This window comes from Lepisosteus oculatus, chromosome 1, assembly GCF_040954835.1.
Source record: "Lepisosteus oculatus isolate fLepOcu1 chromosome 1, fLepOcu1.hap2, whole genome shotgun sequence".
Classification (NCBI taxonomy): domain Eukaryota; kingdom Metazoa; phylum Chordata; class Actinopteri; order Semionotiformes; family Lepisosteidae; genus Lepisosteus; species Lepisosteus oculatus.
Window position 1 is genome coordinate 78,163,323 of NC_090696.1, and position 16,530 is coordinate 78,179,852.

General features: G+C 45.0%; 1 protein-coding gene across 1 annotated transcript in view; it reads right to left on the minus strand.

Annotated features, from left to right (window-relative positions):
* Positions 1 to 1,354: 1,354 nt before the first annotated feature.
* The window catches only part of scfd2 (sec1 family domain containing 2), a 143,968-nt gene continuing 128,792 nt past the window's right edge, over positions 1,355 to 16,530 (minus strand). Inside the window, exons 8-9 of the mRNA XM_006630135.3 lie at positions 9,012 to 9,131; positions 1,355 to 1,754 (exon numbers count right to left, since the gene is read on the minus strand). Coding sequence (XP_006630198.2) covers positions 1,662 to 1,754; positions 9,012 to 9,131 — 213 coding nt within the window. The 3' untranslated portion in view covers positions 1,355 to 1,661. The remainder of the gene's footprint in view (positions 1,755 to 9,011; positions 9,132 to 16,530) is intronic.

Genomic DNA, 16,530 nt, shown 5'->3' on the forward strand with positions numbered 1-16,530 from the left:
TTAGGGTACTACATATTCCAGTGTGCTCATGGAATTGTTTGTTCAACACTGTTTGTCTGCTTCCAAGTCATAGATAGAGGAGCCAAAAACAAACCCCAGCTACACACTGAGTCTTTTTTTTTTTTTTTTTAACCACATCCCTAATGCTTTTCAGAAATGATTTGCTGAAAGGCGCTCACAGGCTGCAGTGGCTTTGGGAAGGAAGGAAACCATAGCAACTGTAAACAAGATGAGTTCAACATTCTGCTGCCTTCAAGCACAGAGATGCAACAGCAGAGGAGCCAGTAATGTATTACAAGTGCCCAGTAAGCTGCTACTGTCAGAACCAAAACTCGCTGTACAAAAAGCAGAGGTGCTGCCCTTTCAGTTTTTTAACTGGCGGAAATGTGCCATTAGGTGTTTATTCCCAATCTGTTTTCTCCAACACCCCGGTCTCCATGGGCACAACAGTGCGCCCCCAACAGCTGGCAGGGCCAGCCCCGCTGCTGGACCTTGTGGGCGTTCAGCTCTGCGGGCAGGAGCTGTCTCCACCGTCAGTGCAAACCAGGGCGAGACGGAGGCCTTAGGCCCAGCGCACAGGGGACGTGATGGCATAGACGCCTTCCCTGAATGGACGGTCTCCGGCTTCTCCTTCAACTCCCTTCCAGTTTCATGACATACTGACCCTCTATCAAAGCTTGGATCTTTCAGTTGTTTGTTTTTTCCCCTCCAGTTTGTCTGAATTGAACTCGAATTAAAAAAAAAAAAATGTACTGCCATTGTGAGGTCAGACCACAATGGTCACAATGATGACAAAAGGATAAACCATATACTGTACTTACAAAACAAGGCGTTGGAGGTAGTGATGGAAATCAAGGCACCTCTCACATTTTGCTCCTTACCCGTTTAAAACTGTTCACACTTAGTTATATAAGCCACCCTCAACAGTCACTAATCGCCAGTTCACATATTAGTCATTAATGCAAATGGTGTCATGCTCTCCCACAAACGTATGAACTGCTCTTGCACTGAAGCCATGGCTCCATGTATATCGGGCTTCCCCACACCTAGTCGGGACCCCAGGGTGGGGCCCTTTCCGACCTTCCCTGAACATCTTTCCCAACAGCAGGAAGGGGGCTTGTCCAGGCCCCGGAGGGCTGCACTGAGCCGGCTTCACTTTCCGATCTGCCACTGGGACGATGCCTCGGCTCATACATGAGGGCTCTGTCAACACCGAACAGCTGAAATACGTAACCGGCCGCGGACCGCGGGTCTCGATGGGACGCCTCTCACTCAGCAGTGGCTCGAGGCGAGTGAGTGCTGAGGAGGGACATTTCCAGTTCAAATACCCAGAACAAAGGACACCAAAACAGCATTGACAGCCCAGAGTCAGCAGGGGGTTATATTGAGCACACAGAAAATACACAACAGCATTAAGATCTTTCAGCACCAAACAAAGTAGCAAAATAACCTCATGGAGGAAGAACGTGTAGAACATCATTAGCTGTCAAAGAACAGATTGAGGGGACCGCGGCATCGCTGCCACCGAGGCTGTGATTTACATGGTCGTCTTGCTAAGAGACGAGAGTTTCAGATCTTTATATACGGCTGATGAAAACAAGGAGCCGCCGGACAGCAGAGGTTCCCTGGTTCATCTCTCCTCCGCTCCACGAGAGAGAGGCTCAGACGCCGATATCTGGGTGCAGACGGTCAGTGGCGAACAGGAGCTCCGGGACATCGGCCGGCTTCAGCAGTCGGGTCGACAGCACTGTCACCTGCAGGGGAGAAGGACACAGGAGTGAGAGGGAGAGACTGCAACTGCTCCGTGCTCAGAAACAAACTCCTCCACTGGCGCAGAGGAGAGACACTCCTGCTGTACAGAGACCCGCTGCTTTACTGGGGAGAAGCATTGAAAGAGGAGTCATTACACAGAATTTCTTAGCAGGGAAAAGCTGGTAATCATACAGGCCTGGATATTCAGATCCTGGACAAAAAAGGTAACACATACCAGCACAAGAAATGGAATACGGCAGTGACTGAACTGAATTCATAAGATAAGATCACTTTAGTGGCCATATACAATTTCTCATATTAGGAATTAGTTTTTTCGCATACCCCCAACTTGCTCTCCATGAGACACACAGACAGGGAGAGAAGCTGGGGGTCAGAGCGCAGGGTCAGCCATTCATAAGGCACCCCTGGAGCAGCTGGGGTGAAGGGCCTTGCTCAGGGGCCCAACGGAGCACGATTCTTCTGGTGGCTGCGGGTTACGAACCGGCAACCTTCCAGCCACAGGCACAGATCCTGAGCCACAGAGCCACTACACCGTATCGAATTTGGTATTAAACTAAACTATTGAATAAAAGATGAACAGATATTCACAATTTAATGGTATCCCTATTTATGTAATGACATATACAATTATACAGACTAAAAAGGTCAAATATATGTTTATTACAAATTTAATTTGGAAATTCACCTAAAGTATATTGAGGATATAAACAGTCCTTAGAAAGGCAAATGATTTTAGAAATCTTTAGCTTTTCCTTGTTCAACCCCAAAGAAGACAGCACCCCCCACAAGACAATATTTGTGGAATTAAAAAACATACCACACAACCTGCACTTATTGCTGGCATGTTCCTAACATTAACTTAGTCTTAGTGCTTTTCCCCGTTTCCTCCCAAAACGCAGTCCTGCTTGTGTAATGCAGGAAGTGCATATCTGTAAAATTAGCAACACAAAACTCACGCACTCTGTGCCACATACTTCCCTGATCCCTTTCAGTTTGGGTTTTCAATATCACAGGCTTCACTTACTTGGCTTTGCATTATCTTTCCAAAAAGGCAAAACAGAAGGGTCTGTTTACGAAAAACACGCAGCATATAAAGAAACCCCCCCAGATTTCTGCATAATTATTATAGACCGAATTCATTGTCTGGGTGATGGGCCAAACCTTTGATTTCTATTTCTTAAATAACTGACACTTAACAGCTCCCAGTCCGCTATTGTTATTCATTTGAAGCCTGAATTCAGGGCTAATCTTCAGAGGAATGTTGCTAATCATCCTCTGGAAGGAGATGCCACCTCATTCATTGGAATTTTGCATTTCTTACAAGCAGGAGAAAAGGAAGAACCTGTTTTGTAAACACTTCTCAGTTGCAAGGCGTCAGGTTGCAGAAATTCTCATGTCGGCCTCTTCAGAGCGGGCAAGAAAGTGTGGCCTGTTTATAGCTCACCAGTACTGCACAGACCTGCACCAGGGTCCTGTTGGTAAGAGGCTGCACTCACCAGAAACATGGCTGATGATACAGGCACGCCACATTAGTCAACTGATCTGGTTGGGGTAATATGGAGTAATGATTCAATTCCGGAATTGTCCGCCCAAGGCAGATGATTACAATTACAGTTTACAATGACAAACTGATGCATGCGCATACTCTGCAAAGTTTCAAATCACACAGGTCCATGTGATCCATCTAGCTCTGCAGAATGGTCTGGTGTTTCCTCCGAGTTAGAATTCTGCATGTTTAGCAATACGGTACTCTGGCAAAAGGCAATTCAATTCAAAGGGCTTCATTGGCATGGCTGATGAATTAGTGTCGCAACTAACACAATTTTTATAAAACATTATTTCTCCCTGTACTTCTAGTTATTAATTACTTCCAGTTATTATTAATTATTCAAAATGGCATTTTTTATGTGCCACCGGTGCATTAAAGATGTCATTTTGAACTTTGTTTCATCTATATATTTACTATCTTCCAGCGCCAGGCCAGGCCCTGGGGAGGCACAGTCATAAAGCACTTACAGACATCTGTATTCAATAAAGAGTAGAGCCCTCCACAGCTTGTGATGTGTGTGCTTAACGGCACAAATACATATAATACAATACAAACGCAATAACTGAGAGCACAGCTGGAGAAAAACACCACGAGAGGCTGTGGCTCTCCAGGACCAATACTCCTTAGAATAAAAGTGGAGCAATTCCAATTTCAGACAGTCGCAGGCTTCCAAAATGGGCAAAGGTGCGACAGTAAGTGAATCTGCCTCTGACATCTCTTTCAAGCAATTGTTTTAAGTCAGTTGTGGGAGGTACACTTGTATTGCCACATTCTGCCCACTGCTGGCTCTCACACACCTCTGCCTGCCTGCGTGACGTTACTGAGAGTCTGCAGAAGAGCTGCCTGCCTGCGTGACGTAACTGAGAGTCTGCAGAAGAGCCGCCTGCCTGCGTGACGTTACTGAGAGTCTGCAGAAGAGCTGCCTGCCTGTGTGACGTTACTGAGAGTCTGCAGGAGAGCCGCCTGCCTGCGTGACGTTACTGAGTCTGCAGAAGAGCTGCCTGCCTGCGTGACGTTACTGAGAGTCTGCAGAAGAGCTGCCTGCCTGCGTGACGTTACTGAGAGTCTGCAGAAGAGCCGCCTGCCTGCGTGACGTTACTGAGAGTCTGCAGAAGAGCCGCCTGCCTGCGTGACGTTACTGAGAGTCTGCAGAAGAGCTGCCTGCCTGCGTGACGTTACTGAGAGTCTGCAGAAGAGCTGCCTGCCTGCGTGATGTTGGGAGACCCCGGAACCACATTCTGACATGATGCACACTGACATAGGATGCAGCCTTGTTTCAATATTCCACTTTATCCATAAGTGCATGACAGGAGATATCAACAGTATTGTTACAGACATACAGTATTTTCTCTGTGAAAAAGCCTTAATTAGTGCCCATAAAGCATCTTTGACTAAAGCCAGCTTAGTCAGGTTACCAGTGTAATAGTCCCCAGACACAAAATCCAGAACACTCATCTGACAAAAAGACTACATGCAGCCTCTATACAAAGAGCTCACGGGGGGGGGCTCTCAGTAGAGTTGTCTTGTCAAGACCCCCGACCACAGTGCAGGCCGTCTGCCTGGACATGACCTTCGAGGAGTGTGGGCCTTTCAGAGTGCCACAACTGACAGGTAAAGGACAGGTGTCCTGTGTCCGCGGCCGCGTGACAGTTCATAGTGTCAGGGCAAGGTAACGCCTCAGGTATGATTCAATTTATTTTAACAGCTGAAATACTTCTGCAGTTACTACACAGGTGGAAGAGCTAATGCAAATGTCCTGCCTACAAAACCCGATAATCCCTAACATAGTCTGTCTTGCACGAAAAAACTCTAAAGCCATAATTGGGTCTTTCAATAACTTTGACAGCTTTTTTTCAAAGCAGATATACCCTGGCTTTACAGAGAAATTCCTTACGAAAGCTGACAAAAAAGAATCCTGCTGTGATGAGTCATGCTTAGAAAGGGCAGTCCTGAGAGCAGACAGCACAGCTGTCCTGCAGGTATCAGCTACAGACTTTACAGGACAAATGAAGGGAAACAAGCCTTACTGAGAGCGTCTCATAAGACTGAAGAGAAAAAGGCACTGTTTTTCACTAAACCAAGTACAAGTAGGCCATTCATAACTGCCTATCTTGTGTTTACTACAATAATTTGAAACCTGACTCCCTGCAAAGGCTGGGAGTATTACACAGCCTGAAGCAGGACAATGTTCTGGTGAGTGACTCTTTCAAGTCTCCACTTTTCACTTTCCTAGACTAAAAACTGGATTATTCTACTACGACAGCAACAACTGCAGAGTATTACAACTGTCACAACCAAATAATTTCTTTTTAAATTTTTTTTGAATATTTTCATGCTCCAGTTTAGTGGTCAGCATAGCGTAGTTGGGCAAGTCTCTGGATTCCTAACTGACAGGTTGTGGGTTCAAGTCCCTCTTGCAGACATTGCTGTTGTTCCAGCCATCCTATCTATCAGTGGGGATCAGCATTAACGCAGTGAAGTGAATATAACTATCACCTAACATTTGAATGGCAACACAAGAAAGAAGATAAAGCACACTGCTAGTGAGGAATGCCGCCTTATACTCTCTTAGAAAGTGCCCATCACCAGGGTGACATATACTGCTAAAAAATATTTAATGCAAGCACCACTGCAACATTAAACCCAAAGCAATACTACATCCAAGAAACATATCCGCTATGTCCCATATTGATGTACATTTGCTCAATAACAATCAGTATGATGCTGAACTGACTGCCATATCTCTACAGATCTGGGACTCACAGATAAAACACCCCAGAGATTAAACTGCTTGTGTTTTAATGGTTATTTGCAGTAAGGCACACTGTTACAGCAGGGGGGGGACAATCTGTGAGGCCGAATGATTTTCTGAACTCATAAAAGAGAACACTTATCACAGGAAGGGTGTACCAGCTTGAGCCTCTGGTGAGACATCCTGCCAATTCACGTGGAGAAGACAAACCCGGAAACTGTGTGCAAAGTGATGGATTCCGTGGCCGAGCCGTCCGAGTGGTGATATTTAAAACCGGAGAGCGCAGTGTGTGGAACAGCCCGCATGCATGTGCTGTGGGATCCGTTCGTGCTCTCTGGGGGTCTGGTCTGGGAGAGGCTTTGCAGAGCAGACTGTGGGAGCTCTGCTTCAGATCTGCTGTGTGGGAGGGATTCTGCTCAGCGAAGGAAGAATCCTTCTGAAATGAAACCAAGCGTGCCAAGGGACTTTTTTGTGCACAAAGGCTTCAAAGGCGTAAGCTCCAGATAAACTAAATGACAAAAATGATATTCTTGCTGCTGTACTGCCAGAGAGAGACAGAGAGCAATGAAGCACATCGCACGTACTGCAGCGCTGTTTCTGGAAACTGCACCCCAGCCCGGGTTCGGACTCTCCTGCCTCCTCCTTCCTGTCGCTGAGCTGTGTCGTGCTGCGCCAGGGGTTTGGAACGGGGAGCTGAAGCCCCAGGAGAGCAGGGAGCGACAGAGGGCCAGCGATCACTGCGCGCCAGGTCAGCCTCTGCTGCCGGAGGGCAAGAGGACCTGCTTTCAAATTCCCCCTTTCATCACAATGAGACATCATTAGCACAACCCCATCGCGCGTGGACATGTGGATCTGAAAGGGAAATGCAGGTTGGAAGCTGCCATCTGTTCCGAGAGGAAGACGTGTGAGCTTCCCCTGGTTGTGTGTTGCTGTTCTCCTTTGTGTCGGAGTAAATGTTTTAGGGAGCTGCTGGCGGCTGTATCCTCACGAGCGATTAAGTGGGCAAAGAAACACTGTAACGCAACCTCAGGGCTTGAGGGGACTGAGTGCGTTAAGGATCGCAGGCTTACCTGACCGCTCGACTCTGTTCTTCTTCTTCCCACAGCCCGAGAGCCACATTCAGACACACCAAGAGGGACCCCATTATTACCCTAAAGAGCGTCAGTCTGGAGCTTTCCAGAGCATGATGAAAACAAGTCCTTTTAACACCTGGAAAAACTGAACTTAAGAGACATGTATGCGCTAGGTAGTAAGAAAGTAGAACTCTTCAACAAACAACACGATGAAACCAGGAGCAAGTAGGGACTAGAGGTCAAAGACCTGAACTCACAAGAGAATTCACACATTTTTGTTGTGCCTTCCCTGTATTTTATCTACTTTACATTATCCTGCCAGACAGCTTAGTTCTGGGTTTCAGGTTCTACAGACACCGGTCAAGCACTGACATCCTGCTAAGGGAGTGCACACAATCACAAGAGGATCCTGGGACATCAGCACATAAGAGAGGGTACTAACGAGAGGAGACCAGCTGGTCCATCGTGGCCACTTGGTTGCTGGAAGACTATTGATCTGAGAATCTCACCCAGCCGGTTAAACATCTCATGGAATCTGCTTCAACGACATGGACTGTTGCAGTTTATTCTTATTCCTATAAATAGATGCCTCCAGTTCTGAAGTAAAGACCTTCTTGTTTTTCACCAGTGTTTTTGGGTAGCTGCCCAGTAGGCTCTTAAGACTTCTGCATTGCCTATACCAGCTCCTCTCGAGACTTTAATTGCTTGAATACCAAAGGCCCAGGAATTAAAATTGAGCTCCCGATGAGGAGTCAATCTGACACACGATTGTTTCTATGAGAAAGGGGTTATTTTTACAGCAGAGTTTTTTTCCTACATTAAAAACAGTCAATCTGGATGTGCTGCTTTGTAAGAGAGATTCTGCATGAGGGATACAGTCTGTCCTGGGAGTGAGGGTCAACTTCAGCTGTGCATGTCCTGTGACCCCAGTGAGACACTCTCAGAGACTGTACAACATCTGGGAATATCAAGACACGGCTGTCATCAAGCCCAAGTATTCTGAATCCCAGCCTTACTTTACGACTGAGTAATTACTGTACATTCTTGAGATGAGGTAAGGTTAAGGTACAGCATATACAATAAAAACAACAGAATACAGCCTGCTTTATTTTTTCTTTTGTCTTTCTGTTCAGTTTGCAAGGACATTTGTGACAGCATGCTTTCCACTTCACATGAGGCCTCTAGAAAAGTTATATAAATCTCAGGTAATTCAATCTTGGCGAACACAATGATTTTCAAACAACGCCTTAATTCTTGTGGCATCCCAAATTATTACTGTCCTAGTTTTTCACCTGCCAAACGCTCTTTAAAGTCTGATTAAAATTCTGACTTCAGGTAAAGCTATTTGAAAACCATTATAACAATGAAAAAAAAATCTTATGTAACAGCTGAAACAAAACACCGCAAGGGTTATTTAAGGTAATTAAATGAAATGCCGTACCCTGCAAAATACCAGCAAAATACCAGCAGTTTTTTTGTTTCTAAGTCACAATATCGCCTCTCTGAACTTTTCCATGTCTTAACTCTTCCCCAGGATGCAGGGTGTTGCTAGGTGATAGCTCTCTGCCACTGTAGTTACCTGTATACCAGGCCCGTGTGCTGTAGGTCTGTAGTTACCTGTATACCAGGCTTGTGTGCTGTGACACTGTAGTTACCTGTATACCAGGCTTGTGTGCTGTGACACTGTAGGTACCTGTATACCAGGCTTGTGTGCTGTGACACTGTAGTTACCTGTATACCAGGCCCGTGTGCTGCAAGTCTGTAGTTACCTGTATACCAGGCCCGTGTGCTGTAGGTCTGTAGTTACCTGTATACCAGGCCCGTGTGCTGCAAGTCTGTAGTTACCTGTATACCAGGCTCTTACCTGCATGCCAGGCTTGTGTGACGACACCAGCTCCTTGACCAGTCGCACTTCTGAGGGGGTGATTCCTCCAACCATGAACAGGATGAGCTGAGGATGGTCGCTCGGATGGGGGCGACTCACCTGTGAGAGTTGGCCAGTGAGAGACAGAGAGATTGAGATTCACTGAGCCACAAAATACACAGAAAGGTGTTGGGTTTAGTGCTAAGCTTGGCAGAAGAAAACTATCGATAGTTTCATCTAATACCTGCTTTAATGACCTACATCTGGGGACCTTCCTCAATAATAGGACTAAAAACAATTTCAGAATGGGTTCATTGAAACCTGAGTAAAAAAAGCACCAACTAAAAAAAATGCTTTTGGCTCTTTATTTCTTAAAAAGAGATGTTCCTTTTCACACTGAAAACAACATTCTCATTATCTGATGCAGAGACTGCAAGCCAGAAATACTGTAAATAGGGCAAAAATAATGAGCGCGTACCAGGTCAGACAGACACTGTGCCTGACAATTGGCCATGAGCGTTTGAGAATAAAGCCTGTGGCATGGTGACTGTCTGAGCACAGGGCTTCAGAGCTTTGCACAAGGGGTGCAGTTTGTAATTCTAAATTTATTAGCAGAGACAGCCTCCTAATCATTTCAGTCTACAGACTGCATTTGAGCACAGCTTTTTCTTCTGATTCTTCCCACAGTCACAGATTAATAATTTAATGTATTTCTAAAGACAGATGATAATCAGTGCAAAGATGCCCGAAGGTTTCTTGAATAGGAGATCTTGGTATACGACTATATGAAGGAATAAACATTGTTATGCACAGAAACAATGCCCACACTCCTGTTGGGCGGTGTTTCTCCACAGAGATGAGCCTGAAATTATTCAATTTGTATAATGTAATCCTAAAGATGTGCTCATGTTAGACTTCAGCCTTTCCCACATCAAACATCATTACCAAGTGCGAGAACCATATAAACATATAAAAATACTTGGAAAAAAACTCAAAGCTGGAATCCAGGGCAGGGATGGATCATACAAGGCTGCCATCTTCCTCACAATTACTTCCTGTTTTAACCCCCACACTGTCTGGGGCAGTTCCTTTGCCCCGGTTCACTTCCTGTGACATTTGGTGATTGCGAATGACTTATCCCGGGGGATAAACTTCCATGGGTGGGATCTGACTGATTCCAATGTGAAAACAGGACAGGTGGGCTGGCACTCAGTGCCCACTGTGAAAGTTCATGTCGTCCTCAGGGTGTTTCACTCTAGCAGATATTCTGTCTGGGAATATGACCTGAACTCCTGAGAGGAAGAATAATTCAGTAGCATTTACACTGCAAAAATGTACTGGAATAGGTCTGTCTGCCCATTTGTCCTGGTAGCTATGTAGTGACTGCTGTTCCTGTAAAAAATGCACTACAGGAGAGAAAAAGCTGGAATTCTACTAAAGCAACACAAGAAAGATTTTTTTTTTTTAATTTTAAAGAACATTGACTCAAAACTGACACCTTCATGGCCAAAGAGAAAAGCTCAGCAACACCTTCACAAGTACAACGATGCAACAATGTCTCCATGACCTAATTCCTGCTGCCATGGCAGCAACTAGCTCATGGTCTAATTGTTCTGAAGGACGTGTGCAGAAGGAGTGGGGTCACTGCCGACGGCCTGGGGTGGGGGGAACAGCTGGGGGGGGCAGTCCTGTCCCCCGATGTGGGGGCTCTGGCCAAGGAGGAGGTCTGTCCCTGTGAGAGCACCACATCCTGCCTCTTACTTTCTACAGAACTCCTCACGGACACGGCCCTCCGCTCAGGGCAGACTGCAGTAATAGTCTGTGATCTGATTCTAGTTTTATATGTTACAGTGTTGTCACGGATATAGACTGCAGTATCTGCTGCATGACGAACAGCTCAGCCCCTGCCAGTGCTCCCTTGTGATCCACAGGCTGCCAGGACAGTGGACCTGGGGGGAGTTTTCCACATTTGAAAGTCTTATTACTTGAAGAGATCCTCCAGGGAGGGGAACTTATTCCCATGTCACATTCCCAACTAATTGTGTTTTAGTGGTTACGCTGCAAAACCAAACCTTCAGCTTTTTTCAGAAGCAAACATCTCTGAGGACGCACGCATTACATCCCATAATGCTTACCGAGACAAAAAAAGAAATCAGCCAGCGCACACATAAGAACAAGATAGAAAACAACAAGGAAAACAGAGCATTTTATAGTCGATTTAAATGCTCTTTTAGTCTTTTTGATACCTTTATAAAATACATTTTTATATTTTGGGGAGCACATTGGTAATGCAAACCGCTGAAACTGTGTGTCTGCGGAACACAATCCGGTTTGATCATTAACTCCCCGAGAGCCTGGCAGAATACGGAGCCTGGAGATCAGGATATTTTCAGGAACACAGGCCCTCAGAGGCTTGGCTCCTACTGTTGCCTGCTTCATCCTGGGAGGAATATACTGCACCAGCCTTCTTCTATAACAACATTAGAAAGTGTGGAAACAAGAGGAGATCATCTGCATTAATTTGGCAGAGCACAGCAGATAGAAAAAGGCCTGGTCAGCTACTATCTTGAGGTCACCAGGAATCAAGGAACATGCCACACGCTGGATCATTTTCAGCAGTTTTACAGAAGGGTCTGTCCTGTTGAATAAATCACCCAGATTAAAAAAAAAATTCATCCAAAAGCAGCTTTGTTTCACTGGTTTTGTACGAGGACAATGGAAAACAGGTTAAGAAAACCCCCATTTAAACACCATCTGCCTTTTTGACACAGGACATTTTGTTTAAATACGCTGAAAGATCTGTACATAAAAGAAAAAACGTTCTGAAGGTTATCAAACTGGGGACGACATGAGCAGAGAAAAGGCAAACAAAATGAATTGGCATTCACTTGTTGCAATTGCCAAATGGACATTTACAGAGAGAAAAAGAGGAAATAATTCTGAACGAGAGCGAAATACTTTGAAGGCTGTCCAGCTTTTTGTCACTGCAAGTGAACAAGCAGCCACACACACAGTGCAGCTGCAGTCTGAGCAGAAAGGTGCCACGGGCAGTGTTGTCCATGTAGGGAACCATGATTCAGGTGCTTTTCATTAACACTGACATTTATACAGATGTCAGAAGAAATTCAGCAGGAAACAATTTTGGGAGCACCTCAAAATGAATAGGAACCCATTAAGCACAGAGTGTTTTCTAGGTAAATGGAAACAAATAATATCTTTACAAAACACGGGAAGAAAGGAAAACATTTCCAGACATTTCAAAACACGCAGGAAATGATCAGGCGAAAATCAAAAACACAAAAGGAAACCATTTAAGATATTTTTCAGCACTTTAGAAATTCTGGTTTTAAACCACTTGCATGTCATTTAAAAAGACCTCTATGTTTACTGTAATAAAATACAATAATTTCATATTTATGACAATCTTTATTAATTTCTCCATGACCACTCTATGTTTCATTTTTAAACAATGTTAGCCATGGTTTACTTGATCATAACATATTTAAGTGTTCATACAATATTTTATCTGTATGTACGGATTAAGCCTATATTTATTACAGAATCCCCCTCTTTGATTGTGCAAAAAACTATCTTTAATGGAACAAGACTCGTGGAAACATACAGTAACTACTTTCCCAGAGGGCACCTACTTACTATCTGCACTTTGCTACTTGCACCTCACTGGCTGCACATTGCGAGCTGTGCTGCCCACCACAGAACAGTGCCACCTTTCATGAATGGCGAATGTTTGCTAAGGAAATCATCTTCCACCTTACCAGGCTTTGTCACTCCGGAGAAAAGCAGGCTCCTTATGAGAGTTTCATTAGTCTGGTCACGTAAGCAGGAAAATAAAACGATGTTGCATATCCCCTGGAGGAGAGCACTGCACCCACAGTGATCCAGGAAAGTGACCAGCAGTATTAACAGCCATTCAGCCATGCTGGATAAACGCCTGAGCCAAGTAAATTAATAATCTTTAAATAATAAGGAATAAGAATTTGTTAAGGAACAGATAAAGAGTCATGCAGGGAAGAAAGACTTCAGACACTCAACAGCCTGATCGAAGAGAAGCCAGGACACAGAATCCTCAAGCTTCTCCAGACCTGCGCCTGGTGCTGCACAGAGCGGAACTGCAGATTCTTTTCCCAGAAATATTTATCTGTGTCGCACGTTGGAACGGCAGGCAGCTTCTCGGTGGCTTTTTCATCATCTTCCCTCGCTAAGACAAGAGGAAGAAGAAAGAGAAACGGACTTCCCAGACAGCAGAGAACTGTGAGTGACAGCCAGAGTAAAAAGGGTTACAGCAACACTACAAGTTACACAAAACACACTGGATTTGTATTAGCTGATCAAATAAGAGACAACCGTCTGATTTAACTTTATCCCTTGAAAGGCTTCTTCAGCTGACCAGGACAGAGATTCAGACCTTTTATTCACCCCTTTCTGAAGACGACACAAAACCAAAACACACACAAAGCCTGATGTCCTACAAAATAACTCTACAAATGTGAAACAGTGACGACAGTGGTCGCCCACTCTCTGTCCTCCGCTGGTCTGGGCCTCACCAGGACAGAAGCTTCCATACGCTCCCTCACACTGCTGCGCACGCAGACCTCGTCCAGAGCAGCGCGGTTTCACCCGCAGCACCGAAGCCCTGGTTTCTGAGTCACATGCGATTAAAAAAAGCTCTGACACGAATGAAGTGAGTGTTGGAAAAAAAGAAGCAAGCAAATTAATAATTAATTATATAACCATTCTAAAGGCACTGGAGCTCTATGGTGTTAACCACAATTCACCTTCGTCCTCTTCTCTCCCACTGAGCCATCTAAATTATTCAAGGTCAACAGAAGTCAAAATGATCAGAGAAGTTTATGTGATGGCTTAGTGAGAAAGGCACCATCTTGGCTCGTGAAATGGATGAAGAATGGACCATTGACCATCTATCCACTTTCAGTTTGTGTGAAACTGGCACTGGTCTGAGCCGCCAACAACGGATTAGGAATTTAGGAGACAGAGCATTGTGGCCTCTTCTCTTCCAAGCGCTGTCAGAGAAGGGCTGAGGCTGGCGGTTTTTATTCCAAATCACAAAGTCACGAAACAGCAAGGCAATGGCTATTATTAAACTGCCCACTTTGCAGATGTTTTTCAAAAAAAGTTTAATGAGTGTTTTGCTGAACAGCACCACTGTTACATTTTCATGAAGCAAAATGCTTTGAGCTGAGAGCCCCCTGACGATTTTAATTGGGCTTGCTCTGGATGAGTGCTATACAGTACTTGTGGTGCCGGCTGGTTTGTTTTCCCAGTGACTTTGATGCACATAGCTCTGGAGACGTCCCTGCAAATCCAGCGCCCTCCTCTACACAGAGCGCCTTCTGCTAGCAGTGCCTCTCCTGTGTCGTCAGAGAGCTCATGCAAACAGTGCTGGCGCTAAGCAGGGACGTGGGACCATTGTCAGCTTGTCCACCTCAACCTGACATCCCAGCTTCACAACAAAGCTACCAGCAAATAAACAAACAGGCAGCGTTTACACAAGCTGACCATGAGAGATCAATACAAACAGCAAATTCCAGAAATTCCACTTCTGAATAAACACACAGCTTTGCCATTAAGTTGACCAAATGGCAAGGGACCTGCTCTCCTCACAGAGGAGGCGGGGCTTCTCCTATTAGACTCCTCTACAGGACTGGCAGGCAGCAGACAGGACATGTGCCCTTTCCACCTGAGTCGACTGCTGTGTCTCACACATCTCACGCTGAAGGAGGGAGCCAGGGAACAGACATGTACAACTTGTACTCATATCTCAGCCCTTTTCAGGTGCCTTTTGATCACTCAGTGCCTTCAGTACAAGAGTGATGTGTGTCTAGAAAAACAAGTTCAACCTGCCTTTTACACGGGTTTGTTAAGAGACATTACACTTTTCACAGTGTAATTTTGAACACTTGGGTTTGACTGGCTGTCAGACAGGACTTTTGCTAAACCTAAAATGGAGCTGTGAACATTTCTTTCTGTAGAGGTTACATGCACTTTGTATGCACATATTACATCATTAGTGCACGATATTGAATATTGTAATGCCATATCAGTCTTGTGGAAAAGATGGGATGGCTTCTATCCTAGTTGGACTAAGTTTCACTGTACCTTCCCTGCACATTGGAAAAGGCACTCTCTGGAAGAACCAGCTCTGACTGTCAAGGACGAGTCAGCACCTGGGGAAATCTAAAAAGCACCTTAAAAATATTTTTTCATCTTTACACTAATGTCTTACAGTCCTTGAACTAAAGAAATTAGTAAAGAAGTCTTGCTGTACTACAATAGAGCGCATACTTGTTTTTCTTAAAACAGTTCAAGCATGCATTTTAATAGTCAAATTTCATTTCACTTTCTGTGGCGCAGAGAATAAATGTCTTGTATTCTGTTCGTTCTCGATCCAGTCTGGAGGTGGCTCCAAGCGCACTGCTGCTGTTAGTGGGTTTATGAAGAGAGATTCCAGAACCATGTGTGACTGTCAAGTCTTTCATCAACTCGTAATCAATTTAGCCTTAATGCATCAGCCTTGCAAGCAGGAAAGGGAATTATGTGCTAAATTACCGAAGCCAACACTGGAAAAGCTGTTTCTCACTAAATGTACCAACATCCCATAAGCATCAATGGATTTTTCCACTCAGAGCGGTGTTATTTCCAATCTGCTGCAGACAGAAAATAGGGGATTGTTTATTTATTCCTTCATGGAAGCTTTAGAGGAAGATAAAAACGCTCTTGAAAAAAATGACAAGCTTGCCTGAGATGAAAGAATGCCCACTGACAGCTTACCTAAATATTTCATAGAAGAGCATGAAACAGCCACATTTATTCTCACACAAGCACGTTCTGAATAAAAACAAACAGATTTCTGTGAATTTCCAGCACGTTTAAAACCTTTCAGAGGCTGGGGGCAGTGAAGAGAGTAAAGTTGCATTCAAACAAGGCTCCTGCTTTTTCTTTTGGGGCAAAGCAGCACAAAGAGGAAGACAAACTGCCCAGATTCCCAGGTTTAAGGCGGGGTCAGGAAATCCCGTCCCAAGTTCTGGTGCTCAGCCCGACACAAAGAGCAGGCGCCACATGTCTGGAAGAGTGGACCCACGGTGTGGTCGAGGTCCAGCGGATAGCCAGCCCGACCCAGTCAGAGTGACCAGTGCCTGTGGCGATGAGGACATCCTCTTCAAGTCTGAATAATTAACCAGTCTTCTCAGAGCTCAGATGTTTACCTGCACTGCTCGAACCCCGGCAAGCTTGGTCACAGAGCCAAGAAACATCCTGAACCACTTCACAGGGCTTCAAGCTCTGATAGTTTATACGGAGAAAAAAACACACCATTTTTCTAAAACCATATGCAAGTCAAACACGACTTGATGTTGTGACCCGATTCAAAAAAAGAAGCACCAGAGACCCGATTCAAGAAAATAAAATTAGCGATTACTCAAAAATGGTGGTGGGCCGGAGCAGAGCTGCTCAATAAAATCAGACCTGATGCCTGGACACC